Source organism: Gymnogyps californianus, chromosome 3, assembly GCF_018139145.2.
Source record: "Gymnogyps californianus isolate 813 chromosome 3, ASM1813914v2, whole genome shotgun sequence".
Classification (NCBI taxonomy): domain Eukaryota; kingdom Metazoa; phylum Chordata; class Aves; order Accipitriformes; family Cathartidae; genus Gymnogyps; species Gymnogyps californianus.
In genome coordinates, this window is record NC_059473.1 from 43259656 (window position 1) to 43282662 (window position 23007).

General features: G+C 37.4%; 1 protein-coding gene across 1 annotated transcript in view; it reads right to left on the reverse strand.

The window, feature by feature from the left end:
* Nucleotides 1–23007, reverse strand: part of RYR2 (ryanodine receptor 2) — a 341359-nt gene that overhangs the window by 292386 nt on the left and 25966 nt on the right. Inside the window, exon 4 of the mRNA XM_050893208.1 lies at nucleotides 1233–1253. Coding sequence (XP_050749165.1) covers nucleotides 1233–1253 — 21 coding nt within the window. The remainder of the gene's footprint in view (nucleotides 1–1232; nucleotides 1254–23007) is intronic.

Consider the following 23007-nt stretch of genomic DNA (forward strand, 5'->3'; position numbering starts at 1 on the left):
AACCAAACGCCCTCACTTGTAATTAAAAAGGTGGACAAAATGAGAAGATAACCTGACCATCATTATGGCTTAAAAACATTCCAAATCAATCCATATAAAAATTTGCTGGTTGTCACAAATATCAGATTCACAGAATACGGATAATGCTGTCATAGTGATACAATTAGCTAAAATTAATACTTAACTACAGTTATCGTTTAATAAATATTATAAACATCTACATATATAAGTCACATGACATAGATAGTTGGGAATACATGAGTAGAAAGGATGTTGAAAAGCCTAAGCCACCATTTAAACAACGTACTTACCTACAGGACTCTCAAGCAAGCTATAACTTGTCACTACTTACTATAAACATGTAATAATCACAGATTAAAATTCTCTAATGTCTGGCTGAAATAAAGTGAGACCAGTGCTCTAGCTATGTTATTGGCCATATACCAAAGGACATGTGAGGTTTCTGGTCATGTGCAGCTCTAATTAAGTATTAAGAAATCAAGGAGGCCTATTATGATCCAAGCTTTCAGAGAGGCTTCTAATATTTTAACTGTGAACAAACAACTCTACACACACTTTTATGACCACTAACTCACACATATGCAGATGTTAGAGATTACATTGGAGAAAAACATACGTAAATATGTCCCATATAGGGGAGTTATATCAGATGCCCAAACAAATATGCATGGTATACACAGACACATTAGGAAAGGCCTTAACAACACATTCAGCAGAGAACTGTGCTTTGACTTTATTTGTTAAGTTCTATGAATGATTTTTTTTATTCTGTAGCAGCTGTTCTCCATTATTAAATATTTTTTATATACATTATTTGCAGCTAGATATGGCATCACACATTACTTATCAGTATTAATTATCTTACTGTCATGCATTTTAGGATTACAGTGTCTATACTGGAAAAGACAGGGTGGGTTACAGAATGGAGTTATAACATTAGACAGCAAGGCTCAAAACTGACAGGCAATAATCATATGTTTATATTACATGATTCTACAATCAAATTAAGAGAGAAAAGTCATTGTGGTAGCATGAAATTTGGTATGACAATTCAGGAATGTCCAGATCCTACATGACCATGTATTCGCCTCTTTTTTTGAGCCATGCAAGTTGAAGGGTCATGAACACAGAGGGTATCAAAACAGACAGGTTAGACTCAGTGGCAACATGAAACATTTGGGATCAAGTGAATAAAAGACAGAATCACATACCCATTTTTCCACATCAACTAGCTGTAGAAAGAAAAAGCAAGAAATCAGTAAATCTCTTTCCTTAAATACAGCATATCAAAGTCTATTTTGAAGTTAACATTTCACATTTTCGGAAATGTATCTAGTATGAAAGAAAATGTATGAGTAGAAGCTATTCTCCTGGCATCTCCTCTTTAAAATGCCAATACTTCACTTTTTGTCTTTATTTTATGGGAAGAACTTCAAATTCTGGAAGTCCAAAATGTCCATCTAAATATCAGATAATAGGCAGGAAATGAAGACCGATGCTGAATTAATTCCACACTGTATTCAGTACCAACCAGTCAAAAACACAGAACACAGTTTCCCACAAAAAGTATCTCCATTTTCTCTTGAGTAAAGCTCTGTCATAAGTGAACATTATTCACTTGAAAAGGTTTAGTGACTGCTATTCAAGGTTTGCCATTTTAATGAATGCCGTAAGTATGAAAGGTGAAATTAGGGGGTACCTGTCAAACCCTGACCCTACAACCTGCAGCATAAGAGAATATCTTGCATAAGAACAGAGAACAGCACACCAAAATGTCATTCATTTTTCCTGTGGGGACTGAGAGAATCACTCTGAAAGCTTAAGGTTTTGTATTAACAAAACTGTTTCAAGGTTCATTAAGGAAACAGATTTTAAATTACTCTCTCTGAAAAGTCTTTGGACCACCTTACAGTCTCAGAAAGGATTGAGCATATCTACTATAACACATTTCAAGCTACCAGAAAGGTTAGTATGGCACTACCTATTAAAAACTTAGTTGGCACCAACAGCAGTATATCTGAAGTAGATTTGTCTCTGCACTTAGCACAGAAAATACCACAGCATAACAAGCCTTCTGTGGTTTTACTGCAGGTACACATTGACCTTTTGTTAGCAGATGCCACATAAAAGTTTAGCAATAATTTAAGATAGCTTAGCGCAAACCATGAGCAATTTTCAAAATCAGTAGTATTTAGATTCCAGCTTACTTGTAAAATTACTGTAATAAAAGGCAATGTATCTAGTTCTCGACTATTAAAATAGTTTTATGTAAAGTATATTTTCTCATTTTTAATATACATTTCAATTAAAATGGAGTTTTATATTTTCAATATTGTTCAATGCTGCTAGCACACAAAGGTTAGAAAACACTATCTGACCTTTCAACTAATTAACATGATAAACTTATAAGCATTTGTTAGTTTGACAGTTCCTACCTCTCTTCTGAGATTTGGACTGCATTTAGATTTATAATAGAAATTCTGTGATTTGCCTCTATTTTTTTTTTTTTAATAATCTTTACTGTGACTTTTGTTATAAACCACAGCTGCCGAAATTCCTCCTAAAAAACACCTAGTGTTCTAAAATAGATGCAATATAAGAAAAGATATAAAAAGATGTTGATAAGTAGAAAAGCAAGCAATGATTTAAATCTAAATGCAAACAATATAACTATGATGTCTTAAAAAAAAAGGAGTAAGGAATAGCCAAGTTAGATTCACGTACAAGCCTTTCATTTATTACCTTGGTTTTGATACATTTTTAGTTTTGTTAAAATTGTATATGCACTGAGAACATAGTATTACAAGCAATTTGACTGTGTGACAATGCTAGAAAGAGGTGAATTGATTCACACTTTATTGCCTTACTTTGAGAAGTTCTTGCTGTCCCAAAATTTAAGTGAACAGGGCAGCCACAATTGGTATCAGAAAGAATTCACTCAAAGTGCAACATACATTATCAGTTGTACAATCAATTGCCTTATAATTGCTGAATTGTCTATTTACTTTAGTTTAATGGACACCAGTTAGCTTCAACAGTAAAGTGCAGTATTTGCCAAGTATTTATAAACTGTACACACTAAATCTGCATTGGTATACCCATCTTTAAATAGAATTGTCAACAGGCTTTGGCATATGCCAAAGGCACCTTTATTTGGCAGTCTCTCAGGACAACCACTTGAACTGTGCATATACACTTGTCAAACCCTACAGTTTGACACCTACATGATGGTCATACAGGAAAGACTATGAATGCATCCAAAGAGATCTGCTTCTCAAAGCATGGTATAGCACACACTACAATAAAATGTTGCAATTTTAATTGTAGCCATATTCAATAGCCCTTCTGCTGTATGCCTCTTCAGAGCCCTCCTGGATCCGGTGTGCTCCCTTTTCTCTAGCCATCTGTGGGAGAGCTTTTCCAGCTACTGAAGTCGCAAAAAGACATTTCTTTCTTACAGACCACTTTGTCCCAAGTTCTAAAACTTGCCTGTGCAATGCATGGAGATAAAATTTTGTTAGCTTTTACCCTATGGAACCTATTCCAGAAGACTTGTGACCTTCAAGACATTTAGTATCCCATTTCGGGGCAAAAAAAGGCATAAGCATGACCTAATAATATATTTACTTGCCTGGAAATTCCTAGTAATGCAGATTAGGTAAATCTAGAAGTAAATAAGATTACTCACATCTAAGTAACTGTCCTAATGTAGACAAAATAGATGTAAAGCTCACAAACAGAAATGAAAGGAAACAATGGATATCTCAGCCTAATGCTTGTATCTAAGATCTAAGCTATGATTCAGATAACAAGCAAGCAGACGCTTCACAGCACATCTAAACACAGATTATACCTCACATTGACAACTCCATCTTTTGTCTGCCTTCACAGAATAGAATCCACAGAAACCCCTTTTCCCGTGGATTTCCCAGTATGCATCCAAATTCAGGAACCATGAAGATTCAAAGCTCCTTTTGCTAGGCACATGTTAGTCCAATCCAGGGGGAGAACCAAAAAAAAAAAAACCACCCAAACAAAAAAAAGCAAACAAACAAAGAAAAAAACCCAACCAAACAACAACAACAACAACAAAGTCTAACCTTCCCTTCTACCAGACCACATCTTGTGACCTCCCTCTTTGGAGCGCTTAATGCTCCTTGGACTTGGAATCACCTGTTCTTACCATAAATTACTCTACTTAGGTTTTGCTGAGCTGTTGACCTGTTAGCAGGTACAGATCTTCCAACTGGTCTAGGAAGGTTTAAACTTCAGGAAGGGTTGGGGGGATGGCAGGCAAGGATTGGCAGTCAGTTCTGTAAGTTCCCTCTCACTATGGTATCTTACACTGTGAACTATTTTATTTCAATCATACATTATGTTAACCACGGTCTGAAAGAACAGTATAATCATTTATTTTATGAAGCACAGTAAATTTTGCCTTGTCACAATAAATCCAAATCCATGGAATTCAATAACTATTCTTCTTTTGGCTCATTTTCTCTCCTGATCACTAAGTCATATTGTTTGGAAAAAGAAAATGGTTAGGTGGGTATATACTGATTTTTCTCTTTTTCTTTATCCAAAGACTATCTACCTTTACAATATTTCCTCCAGTAGAGGAAGCAGAATCTATGTTAAAACATATATACCTCAAATGCAGTATGCTACTTAGATATAGTCCTTCCACATGTATCTGGGCACTCAGAAGACTTTTCTAGAAGAAAAGAACATGACGCTGGCTAACATTAGATATCAAAATTTAGTGGGTTCATTGCCATAAGACAGTTGGGAATGTGGGAAATTATTATCTTGCCATGAGAACACCAGAGTGTCCTGGTTTCGGCTGGGACAGAGTTAACTCTCTTCTTAGTAGCTGGTACAGTGCTGTGGTTTGGATTTAGTGTGAGAATACTGTTGATAACACCCTAATGTTTTAGCTGTTGCTAAGTAGCGCTTATCTTAAGCCAAGGACTTTTCAGTCTCCCGTGCTCTGCCAGCAAGCAGGTGTGCAAGAAGCTGGGAGGGAGCATAGCCGGGGCAGATGACCCGAACTAGCCAAAGGGGTATTCCATACCATGGAACGTCATGCCTAGTATATAAACAGGGGGGAGTTGGCCGGGCGGCACGGATCGTGGCTCGGGAACTAACTGGGCATTGGTCAGCGGGTGGTGAGCAATTGCATTGTGCATCACTGTTTTTTTTTCTCCCCCCCCCTTCCCTTTTTTGTTATATTCCTTTTCATTACTATTATATTTCATTATTACTATTGTTAGTTTTATATTTTACTTTAGTTATTAAACTGTTCTTATCTCAACCCACGAGTTTTACTTTTTTTTTTCCCTTTCCTCCTCCTCACCCCACTGGGAGGGGGAAGGGGGAAGCGGCTGCGTGGTGCTGAGTTGCTGACTGGGGTTAAACCACGACACAGAGTTACCAAAAAGGTGAACGATACAGCACCTCTAGAATTTACTTAGTGATAGTGAGCTACTTACACTGCAATTAATAATTTTACAGAAAGCTACTAACTTCAACATAAAAGAATTATTTCGCTGCCTACTGCTAGCAAATAGCCATCAACATAACTAATTTAATGAGTAGAAAATATGACACTTCAAACTAGAGAGTAGTGTTTTATGGATACTAAAATGGTATGGCACCCATACATCCATATGTCTAAAGAATACAGGTAGTGCTATAAGGAGAAAAAAGAAGGATGCAAAATTGCCTTCTAAGAATTAAGCAATAGATCAAAGACAGCATTTAGAATTACAAAATAATTTCTCTTCTTGAACTAGATGAGAACACTATACTACAGAGTCTTAATACTTCCCTTCGAATTTCATATAACTGGAGTAAGAAGTCCTCCACGAAGAACATACAGTCACAATTTAATAATTTACTGCAATGCTAATCCAGAAACTTCAGGGAGTGATCTGTATTTGCTGACTTCTTTTCAGAGGCATGTAAGAGCTCCAATCTTTTCAGCCAAGCTTTCTTTTTAAATGCATTTAATCCAAACTGGAGGGCTGGTTTTCCAACAACTTTTTCTGAGCACTGCAGATATCCAGCATTACATTAACCAGACATAAAAGCCAGTTAAAACAGCAGGAAAGTAGTTCTGTTAAGCCTATTTTCTCTTGTCATAAGGAGTCATGAACTAAATGAAGAGAAATAAAGAGGGACCTTTTCACCATTATGAGGAGTCATTCTCACACGCACTTTTTAAATCTTGACATAAAGCAAGCTCACAGAACATGTGCTGAACATCCACTAATACAGCAACATTAACTACCAGTGCACAAAGCTGGAAAGTAAGCTACTTTAAGCTGTGCAAAACAGTCTACCATTTGTAACTCTGGCTTCTGTATTTTGTTTTCTTTCATCTGCTGGAGCAGCGTACAAAAACACTAAGAAACTTTATTCCACACAGTATAGGAGAATCTTAGCTGACTATGGCTAATCACATTCTCTACAAGTATTTATGAAAACTGCAACAGATACACTGCCATGATCCACAGATGGGACTGTGACCTGAAATCTCAATGAAGCAATGCATTCCAGCTAGTGGATGTTATAACTTCCTCTATGCTCACACTCATTTTTCTGAACTGAAGCAGGGGAATCTTATTAGAAAAATAATTTTTTTTTTTTTCCATTTCTCAGTTGAGGAAACTGAGAACATATAGCAAAACCTCTGTCTAAAACTCTCTAATAGAGATAAGCAAGATGAGCGTAACTAGAATTGAACTAGATGGATTCCAAATTGAATTGTATTTTTGTTTCTGTTACAACACTTGATTATCTTCATAGACATCTTGATTTCCTGAATTTAATATTCAACAAGTTAATTGGTTATATGTCTTCTCTTCCAGCCCAGGGTTGTCTTCCATTGCAGACTCTTGTGTTCAAGATGCTTCATGAGCTGTGCTTTCATGTTTATTTGGTTTAGCTCCTTCTCTGTATGCAACCTAGATCAGAAAACTTAACTGAGAAGAAATAAACTAATTTATCTTCTCCCAAAGTCAGTTTTTACTGACCATCATCCTAGAAAGAAAACTTTGAGCACCTTAGAGATCCAATGGTCATGGTAAGGCTGGAAAAAGGCCTGCCATCTACCTCCAAAATACGAAACTTGTCTGGGATGATAAGAATGTTTGCTTTTATGCCATACGTCCTCTTATATCCTCATTCCAAATATGGCACACGCAAAAGAAGAGCCCACGTGCCAGGCTAGAAATATTTGCTTGTCATGATTGTGTGATTTGAAATAGATAATGACTTTATTCCTGTCCTTGCCTCTCCCTGATGGTAAGCAGAATGCAAAAATACAGCGCCTGCACTTCTTGATTTTTTCCAGTACTTACATTTGATCAAAGTGCAGTTGATCAAAGCCAAGTCTTATTCTTTTTGTGCCTTACTTGAAATGGCCTGCTAACAATCACTTCTGATGCTAAATAAGGTGCACTGAGGAGAAAATGACAGTATTTGTTTTATCTGCAAAAGTTTTGCACCTTTTTTTTCCCTGTTGTATTTCCTGTTCTCCTGTTGGCAGCACGGCATCTCTAAAATAGCTGAGAATAGTCAGGATGTTAATTAGAATAAGCCTCTGAACTACCTCATCTTTTCATAAAGCTTTCCACTGGTAGCCAGTAAGTCCATCTGCATGATACAAAGACCTTGCAATAAGTACAAGCTAACATTGCTGGACATAACAGCTCTGTCTCTCTTCATCACACACCACTGTCTGATGAGGACTTATCTAAAGAATTTCTAAAGAAAATTACTGCTGCAATATTTTGTTACTTCAGTGAGTTATGCCTGGCACCTGTAGACAACCCTTAGACCAATGAAAACACTCAAATAAACTACAGAAATAAGAAGCTACAGTTTGGACTTTTTGCTCAAAAGTTTGAGTAAAAAAATAATTCTTGCCTTACTGCATCTATGACTTGTCAAAAGAGAAAACTTTCTGGTCAGTGCTAGGAAATTAAAAGAGCTCTGGTTCATTATATTAAGAGACCTCTGAGTTTGTTTCTGACTCTTCCTATGTGTGGGGGTTTTGCTAGCAAACCTGAAAAAATTTTCGGCCTGTCATATTCAAAACCACTGTTAGCTTTCAGATATGTTATTAACTAGGCTACTGTAGTGTAAATCAGAGAGCTTAAATTGTCAAGAGTGCATTTAACTGCCAATTTCATATTTTTTTTAAGGCAGTACCTTGATAACTTGGCTTATTCATTAATATACACAACACCTATTAAAAGAAATAGGGAGTGTTACCTTTTTCCATTTGTATGAGGGATGAAATTACTTTCCGCCTCCTCCCATGCTGAGAAAATTATAAAGCTGCCAGCTCTCCATGTTATCTTGCTGCTTACTAATACAAAGTAATTAATGAATTCAGAGTTCCACAGTTGGAGATAGATTATTTGAATATTCAAAAATCCACCAGCTACAGTTGCATTCCTGTCCCGAAAAGCCTCCATTCCTTCCCCGCAGCATGGGAAAGCTTTTCAGCTCTGTGAGGAAACACACATCTTCCCCATCCCTTAAACACGGAACGAGAATTATACATGCAAGACATTGCACGTGATGATTCCTTCACACAAGGCCCTTCAGATCAGAGGAGAAGGGCTGTATTTTGCTCCCTTCAGCAAAGACTACCCCACACATAAAATTAGACAGCAGTTTGCTGGTCAGTGGCACGAAAAACAGATTTTATTAAAACAAGGCACCAGGAGAAGTGATTAATCAGCCATGACTGGATGATTAGATGGGAGTTAATAAGCTCATGATGCAATTTAGCTGGAACTCTGCCTAACTGATGGGTATCCGCAGACAGCATTTTCCTGAAAAATGAAGTTGTCAAATATTGGAGTAGAGGTTGTGAAATTAAAATTTTTCATATTACAGAAACAGTTTAGCTTAGAATGCACACACAATGTGTGCAATCAAATGCTTTCATTCTCTTAATAAGGTCTGACATGGATTTATGAGTGCACAAATCTGAAAAACTCCTAGCCTTAATTACAATGCTTTACCATGATATAACTGAGACTTTTAAATAAAAGTTAATGGAAATATTTGGTTTATGGCTATTTTCTCATGTCGTCCAGGACTTATTTCTGTCTGTATTTCAGTGCTTTTCTAATGTAACTGGATTGGGGCAGGGGGGGAGACTGTGACATTTATAGCAACACATGGACATTCTGGAACTAATGTTACTAAAGGAGGAAAGAAAAGTCAGATATTAGTGTCAGTAACCAGGCTGTATACTGATCAATCAGTTCTGCTCCAAAGTTAAGATCTTCTGTCAGTAATGAGACAACAATGTATAAAAACTATCGAACCCACAGATGTGGAAAAACACGCAGCAGATCAAAAATAACAGCATAAATGAAGGAAATAAAGGCTATCAAAAGAAATTTTTAAAAATATGAGGAAAAAAGTTATTCCAATGCAAAAGAAACAGATACCTGTTTTTTATTGCTGTATTCTGAAATCAGTCCAAAAATCAGTGTCAGGTTTATATTAAAACTATTTATTAAAAACTCGCTGAACTATGCATAGGGGCAACAGAAGTTGGTTACATCAAGCTGCAAAACAAATGAAACTTTTAGCTAAGCATTTCCTCACAGATTGAAGTCCTCCCTTAGACACTAGTGAATGTCATCACTCCCTTTAATCATCACCTTCCTGATCTCATTTTCAGGAAGCTCTTTCCAAATCCCACCTACAGTAGGGTTCCTTCATACTTGGCTCTCTGAATTTGACTTCTTGATTAGTCTAATCTTGCCCGCAGTCTGAACTCATCCAATATGCCAAAAGAAAAACAGGAAACTGATGGAAATGAAAAATCCGCCCAGAATTAAGAAGCAAAAGTGCTGAAAGTACCCTTCATGAAATGCAGTTAGACTATAAAAAGGAAATGGCTATGAACCCAAAATTCCTAACTGCTTTAAACACATGCAGAATAAGCATGAGATAAAGAATTTAGAAAATGCTTCCTACTGTATTGCATTCAAACCACCCACTATATTTGTAGCCTCCAAATCCTTGGGACATTTGCATTTCAAGTTACAAGGAAAGCCCCTGAACATTGTCCTATTCACAAAAGGTTTCAAAGAGTGGCCTGTGGTAAAAGACATTCTGAACAAGAAAATCGATGCTGGGGGGGGGGGAAGAAAGAAGAAGAAAAACAAACAAGTAAACAAATTAAAAAAAAAAAAGAAAAAGAAAGGTCAGAAATGCTTTCCTATATGTTTTAGCATATAAGAGAATTTTTGTACTTCACTGATAAACTGTATCAAGCAGAAATGATCAAATTTTACTGTGAAGATCAACAAATCAGTTTATTCCATTAGTCCCTTGCTTGAACTTTTAAATGTCCTAAAGAGATCTCTGTGTTAAGGTATTATTTTCTCTACTGTTTTACATCAAGCCAGAAAAATCCTGAAATCATTTATGAAAGTGATTACGATTTCACTGGAAAAAGTAGGAAAAGTCACTGGGATTTCAGAATAAATCTTAGTAGAAAGTCTATCACACGTGCTCTGTCTCCTCCCTGCCCATGCCATGGTACTCATGAGTTGAGAATGGACTAGGCAAGATCGGTAGGTGCAGACATCTGAGCTACAAAAAGGATAAACAGTGTGCAATCTTGAATTGGAGCAAGTCTGTGTTTCAACTGTCATTTCCACACAAAGGTCTCAGTTCCCTAATAAAGTTCTATTTTCTACTTTGCAGCTTCTTGCAATTTCAGAGAGTCACAAGAAGCACCGGAGTCTCGCATTTCCTGCAGTAATAGCATATAAGGATGTTTCCTATATGTTATTTTCCTCAGTGGACAAACACTATAAAAAGGCTGTGCAATGTCAAGTCTGGATATAGAGGATGTAGGGCTACAACATCAAGTCAAATGAGTGGGTTAGTTGTAGCATTCACTGTCTGAAATACGTACCAAAAGATTGAAAGAAATGTGTTAGAACCTTCCAGTATGCAATTATGGTATAATCAATTTACAGATCTTACACGCTTAGCTGTGAAACAACAGGACTATTTTTCCTATCCAAACATAAGTGCAACTAAAAAGACTTCACACCAAGTTCTGTAAGTTTGGTTCACGGCATATTCGACCCAAATTAACAGAAACATTGAGAACGTTTTCCTTGACCTTACAAAATTTGAATGAAACTACAGAATGTTCATCACTCCCCAACAACAGAATAAGTTACTTGAAGAAGAAAAAAAAAAAAATTCAGCAACATAATATTTCACAGAATTTAGTGAACTACCAAAGTAATCAGAGACAAGAATATTTCTGATCTGAAATGAATGATTCTCAACACCAAGATACCCAGATTATTGTGTTTAAATTTTTGATTTCTGTGTAAAAAGCTCTAAAAATATTTTAGCATTTATTAAGCTATCCAAAACATTGCATTTACAAGTGTAGGAGAGGGAAAAAAAAAAGCAAATTCACTGTGGATGAAGCATTTAAACATTAAGTCAATTTGCCTCAAATTTTCACTGGGAAACTTGAATGGCAGAATTTCAAAAATCTACCGAACACCATTCCTAGAAAAATAACAAACAGCAAAATCTCTCACCTGTATACATTAGATAGTTCCAGGACTTAGGAAAAATGATCTGCTAAATATTTGGTTCAAGAGTTGTTGACTCCAGTTTCAAGCCAAACTGGGAAAGGACTCAGCATTTTGCACCCTGTGGGATCACTACAGAAACAGAATTGCGGTCTTTCTTCTAGGCAGAGGCAAATGCTGGCTACCTAATATGTTCCTCTGAAGATCTCCAAACCCACCAACAAGTTCTTTCTTTAAAATGAACGCTTTGTATTTCACTAAGTAATGTACCTAAAAAATAGTGACTCATGGCTGAGGAGAGAGAGAATAAGAAACCTCACCTGAAATTCCTTGGAACAGCCAAAGCATTTATTGGTTACTGACATTATTACAATTTGGACAAATGCACAAGTTCTTTTGAAGAAGTAGAGCTATACACAGCAAACTGCTTATAAGCTAACAAACGAACATCACCTGGAAATGGAATTTTACGAAAAGAGCAAAAATGCACAAATACACAGTTAACTAAAATAGTCTGCTGCTAAATGACCTACATATACACTAGGTTATGTGAATTTACCATGTTAAATAATCACCACTAAAAAAATTGTGAAAAAACAGGATTTCCAAATTTGTCCCTTTCCTTCTGCTCTGTATGTACCGTTATCTTCTGTGACTCATTGCAATACTTTTTAAATAGAAACTTCTTTCAAGAAAAGTAAGTGTTCTGCATATTTATCAACAGACTGTAGGCTACCAAAGGCTGCTTCAGAAGTGGAAGCTCCGTGTACTGCCATAATTACAAGCACATTCCACACCATCAGCAGTATGTGCACAAACAAGCATTAACTACGAAATCACATACAATAATACAGGACTTCATAAACCAAATTAATTAGGTCTAAAGCAGATGACAACACCCAACCTAAGAGAAGTCAGGTTTACTGGTAGCAGCCTGAGTGCCCCTTTTCTTTTCAAGTTTTTCTGCTTTGCTCTGCCTATTTCAAAGTACGCTGTTTCCATAAAGAGAAGTAAGGAGTGAGCTTTTACTACCATCACATGAAAAAGGGAAACAAAGTCTTATCTATTTATGCACAGAGAGAATGACAATTATTTGGAGGACTAAAGGGCAACTAACTGTCTAACCAGCAAACACTGGAAAAGGCTGCAGCCAAGGCAGAAAGAGGAGACTGCTAGGGAAAGGGAGGACAATCTTCAGAGCTCAGCAACTACCACATGTTTATCAAAAAGCCATTTATGGATCAAGATCAAAGGCCTTACAAAAGCAACGAATGAGGGGATAATACCTCCCTGTCTCACTTACCATGTTGACAGTATTCTAAAAGCACAGGTTTCAATTTTAATTTGAAAACTAAAGGACAGATACCTACAAAGAGCTCAGGAAGAGTCAAAAAGAGCATACTCCAAGTTTTTTTAACCTAAATGTATGTATGTGTATGTATATAAGAGTATATTTAACAGGCATGCTTTTGAAGGGGAAGGACTCAATCCAGACTGCCTGCAGGAACTCAGTAGGAGCCTTTACTGCAGCTGAGATCCTGCAGACGCTCCAAAATGGAGCCTCCTGGTGCAGGACCTGTTACCCATCACAGAGACAAAAGGCGGCTCAGCAGGCTGGCAGCACAGGCTGCTGCGGTCGGCAGCTCCCTTCCCAGCCAGGACTGCCCAGGAGCCTGCAGTCCTGCCCCTTGCTGGGACAAGGCCCTGCCCGCAGAGTGGTACCTCAAACGCTCAAAACTAAAATCCAGGTTTAGGAAAGGCTGAGTGATCCTGATGCACACTGAGGCAAGATCTTGGTTTATAGTTCCCCTTGAGTTCTGAGCTCATCCCAAGGCCTGCAACCCTGCTGCTCTGAGGGGAGCTTAGCTGAGGTGGGTGATCCTGCCATTCAAACAGGCAAGATGGTGCCCCTGTGAAGAGCAGGGGTTCATAGCCTCTGCTGCGCTCAGGTCCTGGCCTAGGTTATAAATCAGGCACCTGGAGCCCAGACGCAGAATCTCACCTCTGCAAACAGAGCTGCTCCCTGTTCGCAGCCTTCCTCTGTTCACTCACACCCCTGGTCCTAAACTCCTTCATTTCTTTCACTTTCCTTCCCCCCATCCCCAATTCAAGGGTTGTTGCCATCCTCATAAGTAAATTAAAAATGGTAATTCTCTATGATAAAAGAGAAACAAAAACCAAATCTGCCTGCTAACTTTAGACCTGGAGTAGTGTAACTCTGACACCAGGGTAGTACTTAAATACTTGAAATAGACCGATACACTCACCTGCTTGGAAGGCTTTGGTTTTACTACTGTTATTGAAACAAAACATTTGATGGCTCTCCAGGACAACCTTCCAAAACCAGAAACCATACCTTCTCAGTGAATCAACACTACCACAGTTGCTAAGGAATGGCTGGGCATCAAAATAAATCATTTTTCCACAGACAAATTGTTGTTAGGTGTGAAATAACACCTGTTCTCACCAGACCTGTCATTTTTGCTAAGATATTGTAGATTCACTCAGTGATGTAGCTACCACGGATTCAAATTCCTTATTGCCATGGGGAGATGCAGTTACATACATGTAGATGTATCCTCATGCTTATAGTACGTATCCAGACCTGTTCAGCGACAATGTTCAGTGACAACCATCAGGAAACCATGCACATTTATCTCCAACTCTGACACACCACACAAGCAATACAGAGATGAACCCTGCTCCTCCCCAAACTTAATTGCTTCCCATTTCCTGTTCAGGACAGGAATCCAGTCTGTTCAGTCCTACCCAGTCTCACAATCCCAGCTCTATCTCTTCTTTTCTTTTAAATGCTACCCATGTTGCTGCTGTTCAAACGTTACCCCTTTGGGGAGGACTATTCACATGAAACTTGAACAGTACGGAAGTCAATGATGTATATACAGCATCATTAGCATCAAAAGCACCTCAAGGTTGAACCCTGAAAGATAAGTAGAGTTAGAAACAAAATTGTATTAAGAAAATCTTGACTGAATTTGAAGATTGGGGGGGGGGAGGGGTTAATTACCACAGAAGGTATCGGTACAGTACCTCCACACTGAACACATTTCAAGAGGAAGAATCCCCTGTGTAATCTTCCAGCTGCAGCTGCTTTGAGGTCCTACGGAGCTGCCTGATAGCAGACCACTTTCTTGTTACGCAGTACTGCAGACACCATTAACATTTTCCACACTCCCAGCCTGCATAGCACTGCTATGCGTTTCCTACACCGATAGCATTTTGCGCCAGCCATCTAAATTTTCTTTAAACTTGCTATTATAAGCCACTCAGATGAGACAAAGGATCCCTCTATTTTTGAAACGTTGCATCCACCTAGCCGAGTATTGCAGAAAGCTATCCCTACAAGAAGCCATTATAACACAAATGTAGATTTGGAGAATTTTCATATCTATTATGAGATGTTTACATAGTGTTATAAAAAATCTGTTTAAAAATATTGCATAATTATTATTTCCATTCTCAATATAATTGTATAACTTGGCAAAAATGAAAGTTATAGTTTATTTAATGTAAGGTCTTGGGCTTTACAAATAATTCAGATTACAGCTGGGTGCATTGCAAAAGAAGAGGAAAATGCAATGTTTGAGTATCACACTATCCAGGCCTTGCCTCAACTGTGAGATTAATGTAAAGTTGCACTTTGGACGGTCAGTAATAGGACAGCTGTAACAGACAAGAATTATATATAATCATGAACAATTTATATTTCAAAACACTTTTTACTAAGCTAAAGTATCAAGTTTTTGCATTTTCAAAAGAATTATGCTATTTTTTTACCAAAAAAGTTAACAAAAATAAGGCAAACAGTGAAAAGACAGAAAGTGACAAAAGTCACCTATGCAACCTTAATTTCAGTCCATTCCTGTCACTGTCTTATGACACAGATTTCCACATGTCCATTGTCTTTTCAACATCAACTCTGCCTCATTCAACATGTAGAAGAGAGGGTGGTCACTATTTTATTTCGTCCCAGCTCAGTGTGCAACCATTGTACTGAATATTGATAAAAAAAACTCTTCTAAAGATGTAATGATTAAATGCCATCAATTTTATGATGTTCACTACTATAATGCTAATCTCACATATTAATTCAATTTTCACAATACCCCAGATGACATAACAATACATTTAAAGAATCTAAAGCATGGATCCATTAAAATCAAAGCACACACAAACCAGGGTGTTCAGATGCCTAGGACCTGATTTCTAACATCATTTTACATTTTATGTGTAGCTTTCATCAGCTACAGTCCTCAACACCTACACAAATCAGTCCTGAGGTATGAAGACATACAAAGCCAGAAAAAATACAACTAGCAATCACTGCTTAGCTTACTGATTAGAACTGCTTAGCTAGACTGACCTGGTTTAAAAACTCGGTATGTAAATAGCTTTGGAGAACCATCTAGTAGCATTAAGAAAACGAGTGGTTAAAGAGACCATCTCAGCTTTACATAGGATTGTGTAGCAAAACTGAGACTCTTCAGCATTCTGGAACAGCATTTGAATGTGAGGATTTGGGGGGGTGTATCTTTTTATCTTGTATTTTGCCTAAATACCATTTAGTACATCATTTCCAACCCCTGCAACAAATGAGTTTTGTGGTTCTAAAGACAAATTTTACTGTATCATTTTCAATTTCTGTGCTTAAATTTTATTTAAAAAAAAAAAAACAACCAACTACCGCCCCCCCCCCCCCCAACTCTTCCAGGACTTAACAGAGAATCTTTACTGAATAGCATCAGTATGTTGCCATCCTTTATGTTAGCTAGCTATAGGTTACAGATGGCAAGAGGATAACACCTATGGAATTGACCGGTAAAAAGCAGAGAAACAGACAATCCCCTTATTTTCTCATCCAAGCTAAAAGCCCCACAGCACACCTTAAGTTCCACATCCTAATCTCTCTGCCAATATTTCTCAGCTGTCCTCATGGAAGATCATTACATCAAAGTGCCAGTTTCAGTGACTTCCACACCGGTCATTTTGAGTTGGTAGCTTTTTGTCCAGCTATTCTCAGTTTCTTTCCTAGGACCACATGGAATCTGAACCAACTCTTGTTTTAATCCTTGTGTCTAGTCCACTTTGGAGCTGTGCAAAGCTGCAGTCTCAGGGAAAAGTTAGGTCATCTTCACTGTCTCCCCCTCAAATGCACAGCTTTTCCATTCCACTTCAATGGCAGAATTGAATTGGCTCCGGTTCTTCCTGCATTTAAACCCACTGCAACAGTGCCTGAGTGTTCCAAAAACATCATCTTGCACATCAGTTTTCTGCTTTCAGGACCAGTGTCCAGCTTCAGATGGGTTTGCAGAACACCCAAAAGTATCAAACAGAAGTCTACTTCCAGCTCTGAACCTCAGCCTCTCTGAGAATGGCACAAGTGCAAACAGTCAAAGAAGAGATCTGAGAAATTCCAGCACATTCATTTAGCATGAAGTCTTCATGCTGCATTTGTTGTAAGTGCTTAAATGTCTTTACTGAGAAAGAAAATGTGAAATAAGATCCTTTGTCTTTTCTTTTTCTCCCACCCTCCCATCCCATGTAAGACCATCCCTCAGGAGTTGATAGTGGCATTGACAGAGTCACATCTTCATTACCAACCAAGAGGACAGGATAGAGCTTCCAAGCACAGAAAATCTCCATGGCATACAGTAGTAGAAAAGCACAGCTGCTGTGCAAATACTGGGAAAAAAATGCAGAAAACTGCACATGGAAGTGTTCAGTAGATAATATGGCAACTAAGATCAATTTGCAGGAAACTAACAAAGGATTTCACCCTACATTTCATTTTGCATAAAAGTAAACAAATTTCAAGCGTATTAAGGCAAATAGGAGCCAATTTTTTTTCTATGTAATGAAGTCTAGGAAGACAAATAGCAAAAAAGACTTCAAGTTTACTCAGAGTTTTTCAGTCAGAAAGTAAAGAACAAATACAGTGTGATTTCCTGAATAAGCGCTTAAAATCATCTCAATATAAATGCTAGAGAGCCCTACACTATCCTGACATATTCTAGTACATAGTATATGGTGTCTTTCAAAATACAGAAACTGTAACTACATATACATTCATTTTCTTGCTACAGATGACACGCAAAGAAATCCTTACTTATTTCAGTAGTACATTTTTTCTAGTAAGCAATCAAAAAGATGACACTTGATGTGAAAGGACACAGAAGCAACTGAGAGAAATCCATCTGGTTCCATACAGGATAAGTGAGTTTAGTGCATCTGTCCTGCAAGAGTTATTAAAACACAATTCCAATATAAGAACATTACACTCCAAGTGCAGTTGATTTTACTAGTGAGCAATTCATGTAGCATGAAGCCTAGCCATTAGCAGAAGAATTGAACCTTCCACCCACTTTGCTGATAAAATTGAAAAAAAAAAAAAAACCCAAAAAACAAAAAACAACACAACACCCAAACCCCATAGCAGTCTCATACTCTTCTATATATACCTGAACAAAAAAAGCCCATGCACACATCTCCTGTTGGCAGAACAAAGCACAGATCAGCAAACAGGAGCTCCAGAAGCTCTCACCAGAGTAGGCGCCTCTTACTCTACACCCTCCCAATGAAATGAGATTTTGCCATGGATGGACGGTACAACAATAAAATTGGGATGGCTTGGCACTCACTCGTCTTCTGGCAGACCAGAGTGAAAAGAATGCTTTACCAATGCTGACAGAAATAATTAAAGCTGCTGTGAAAGACAGTTTACCAAGAGTTCTCAATCACTCCAATGAAAAAGTGCAGTGAACAACAATCCTCTGCATGGGTCATAACATCTCTCATCCACACAAAGATGCACACCATACCAGCAGGTGAAAGCAAGTCATGTACCATGTGGATTTATATGTGTCATATATATACATCTCTCTCTCATCTATTCACCAGGGTATGGCACGTAACATACAATCTGGAGTCTTCAAATTTCAATGGCCTCATTTGTGATAATTATCGTGGAGGACTATAAAAGACATCACAAGGCAAAAGAGTAGTACGTTATTTATATCATGAGACTGATGGGTATATTTCAGAAAACCAAGCAAAGCAAGTGTAACTCGAGGAATCACAAGCTCTTACTGGTTTCAAAAGAAAAGCAGGTTTTTGTTCTAGCCAGTATAAAATATAGGTGACTTTGTGCTTGTTCACTTACAGCAAAATGTCCGTTAAACGCCAAGCTAATTTAATTTCCTGTACCTAGTTACTGTACCCAAAACTTTTTTGATCTCGTTGAAGTAATAAATGCATTAGAATAGAACGAAAGTTCAAACTAGCCACTTGTTATATAAATACAGACAGTAGCAGTGTTTTGAATCCTCAAATTCTCCCTTTAGAAAAAAAAAATCATATTGAAGCATATGAAAAAAAAACCTTTGAAATATATTTCAAATAAGAGTTAGTAGCAATAGCCTTTATGAAGGTTACCTTACACTCCATTTTAATTTGCATACCCTCTTGGCAATTTTTTATTTTAATAGCTATTTTTTATGCAGCGTGTTTGCTTAAGAACGATTTCAAAAAACTTTGAGACAAAAGTTTGCTGAGGCAACTGAGGCTAAGGAAATACCTGATGTTTTTCATGTCAAATATGTCCGGATACCTTTTCTTTTGGCAGCTCTAGAACTGTCACACAATAGAAAAGTGACTTGGTGGAGAATTTTGTAGAATCTGGAAAATTCACCTGTATGTCATCAATAGAGACTTAAAGTAAATAAGCTTGCTCAAGAGTATGCATGCTGGTCTTGATTTTGGCCAAGAAACTGGTAATAACCAGCGTCATCACCTACTTTGCCTGCTATATATCATGGCTGAAATCTGTCTGCTGCATCTAAAGGTACCAGTCTTTGTAAGATCTTCTGTGAATCATCAGTATCAGCAAGACACGACATATTGAAAATAAGAATTAAGGCAATCCCTGGATATAAAGGCAGGACAGTTCGAGTAGGACATAGGAAAATTATTTTCCGTGTCATAAAAGGTGAGACTGGTAATAGCATACTATGTACAGGTCTGTTGTCCAACTTTTATGAAAAAGATGTTTAAAACTCAAAACTGAAAGAAGCCACAAAATTATAAATCCCTTCCTCACACCTGAAACCTGGCAACTTCCTTCCCACATACCTGTGGCACCTCTTCTGAGCAAAAGACAGCAGTGCAGAAGGTACACCAGCACAAGAGCCGTTGATGGTCATGTAAAACAGCCAACTTTGCCTTCCTTTCCTCCTATAGGAACGTAAAGTTAGGTCCCTTTCTCCTACCCAATATCCATCACATCTGGAAGAACATAACTATCTACCCCTGTTTCTAATATTGTTTATATTGTCCAGAAATCTCAGAAGTTACTGAATACAATGGATAGATGACCAGGCTTCATTTCCTAAGAAAATTAGTGAAAACTTCCAGGAACTGATTTGATTATGGCATTTCAGCACTTTCACAAGGAGAAAGCACTAAATGTTAGAGCTCTTGAATCCAGTAAAGGAAGATTCAATTTAAAAAAAAAAAAAAAACAAACAACCACCAAACCAACCAACCCCCGAATAATCAGAGTAAAAAGAATCCGAAGAAAAACACAGTTACAATATCTGTGGTGACCATTCCTAAATTATTCCAAAAAGCTGTGGATTCGCTTTCTCAGGATCATTCAGTCTGACAAGCTTTAGTGAAAAACAAGGCACTGGGCTCCAAAGAGGGCTCACTGGAAAAATTTAACAACCAGGCTAAGAATAGATGCCCTGAAGGCTTTTTCTGGTCTTAAATGCTTTATAAAAAAAGATTTCCATTTTCATATTTCACCTGCTTTTCTAATAATAAAAAGTTACACTCAAAAAACAAGTCAAAATAATTACAAAATAATACCTAGGCTGTAGGCCCACCTAGGACAGAGCAGCTATAATTCGGCTTGCCTCAGAGACGAGGGCCCAGACTCTGGGCACACATATAATGATAGTCTTCGTTTATGTGATTATTTACTATTCTCTTTCCACAGGATTCCTCCCTTTTTCCTTCCCTTTTTCTGGTTCTTTTCTGTGGATGAATTAACAATAAAAGTAGTACATGCATATAGCACTCATGTCCCCAGCAATATCAAAAATTTACCTGTTTAAAATGAAAAGCACAAATAATGTTGCCTGAGCAAACAAAACAGGTTGTGGCTTTATTTTTTAAACCAAAAGCATACAATCAAGCTATGAATTTCAATGTTCTAATAAACTGCCAGAGCTAAGCATAGTATTTTAAAGGGAAATGATAAAACCTCAGAGCACAAAGTAACTACTCAGTGCCTGGGGCTAGAAGAAACAGAGCACTACACACATTCTTTCTGATGAAATTCCACTCATTTTCCACTGTTGCCTTTGATACTAGCATTTAGCTGATTCAGGAGAGAGGAGTAGGTATACTCAGATAGATGGATCACTAATCTCATGAAGTATGGAAATTCTCATTTTGGGATTCTTGCACTAAAAAGGTAGGTATTTATTGAAGAGGTAATCTTGCACATTTAATACATACTAATTGAGAATTAAAATTAAATCCAGGTAGTGCACATAGTTATTCTTTCTTAAGCACAAGGAAAGCTGTTTATTATTCTGACTCAAGTTAGCCAGCATGAGATTTTGTTCATATTACTCAACCATTTCTTTACTGCTGACTTACCTGTTATATAATAAGAATACTATTATATAAACATAGCATTCAAGAGATTACACACCACGAAAAGGAAAGAAGCACAAGGAGACCACTTTTCAACACAGCAGCCTTAATGATTTCTAATGTAATGAAAAGTAATTGAGGACTGAAAAGACCTCCCTTTGCAGGATTCTTTCCATTAGAAAACTAAGGTCATATTGAATCCAGTTTATAGTAACAATCTCTCAAGAAATTGCTATACCTTTTTCTCCTAAATGAAAAAAACCACTGTTAACTCTAAATAAAAAATGCTGCTCCAGGAAGATAATAGTGCTTCAGATGTATGCCCAAAATTACCTCTTCTCATAAAACTTAAAGTAACCACATCAGTCATTAAATGCAAAACTACATGTTCTAAGAGTTACTTCAAACAAATATGAAGCTGCCTACATAAGTACCTGCCCTATGATAAATACCTATAAATGCACAGGAAAACTTCATATATTTTTCATAGAAACTACATACAGATACCAAATATCAGTTCTGTTAATTTATCAGCAAGTACATATTCAGGCATTTTAGTATTATCATTATTCTTGACTTTCAGAGACTTACTAGAAAGAAAAATAATGACACTGACAACAGCTTGTTCATCTACAAGCTACGACTTTCTAGATTATTCTCTTCTAATATCAATATATCAGTATGCAAGAGACACACAGGCAGATTCCTAATGCATTTGCACAGAAGCCAGGCAAAATTTGCAGTAGAAATATATTTGTTATTCAGTGAACAACAGGTATCTGGGTTGGTATAGCCGTAGCTCTGTATCTTCTGCTAGTGTTGGGATTTAATGTGTTGAGAGCACAGTAAACTACACTGTGAACAGGTAACAACCACATAATGACCACATTCAGACACTTTGCTTTATCTTTCCTGTGCGCATCTCAGAAGACCCATGCATACAGAGCACTGTACATCAGTACAACTGCCATCACTTTTCTTTAGGCACGGATATCTGGCCCAGAACTCTGACCTTCACAGTGATGCACAGAAAATATCAATAATTGTTTCCAGGAAATACCAGATTACCATCAAACATGGTTCTTCCAGCTTGGAGTATGTAGGTCCCATCAGTCACTGTGCCCTACAAAAGTCTTTTTCTGCTCACATCTAGTGCAGAAAATAGTCCAGAACTAGTGCAAATGTTCCGCCTGAGACCTCTACAAAGCTCTCTTTAGCCTGCCCTCTTCCCAGCAGAATCCCCGAGCTCACATTTTCTAACCATTCTGCAGAGAACTTGGTTCTTTATCCTGTGTTCTCTGGATGTGATCTCTGTATTAAGAGTACATATTCACTTAACAGTTGGCCCCAAGACTCTGCTAAAGACAGCCCAACAGAAAATCTGCCAATTAATGTTATGATTTTAAAAAAGTTTCAATACTTCGTATTCGAAAATTGAGTGTTTTTTTCATTCACTCTATTCTGCCCTATAGCACTACTTTAACACGCACTCCCCTACACTTTCTTTAGTCTGCCCACATCTGGTGGGAATAAACAGCAAGAAAACTGCTGCTCTACTTCACATCTATGGCCGTACACAGTTATCACTGCACATCCTTGGGTTTGGACTGTGATTTTTGACATTATGCCTGTATGTGCCTGTTCTTTTGAATTTATTTTTTTCCTGTGGATTTGCTTACTCTTGGTTTCAGTGTTTACAAAC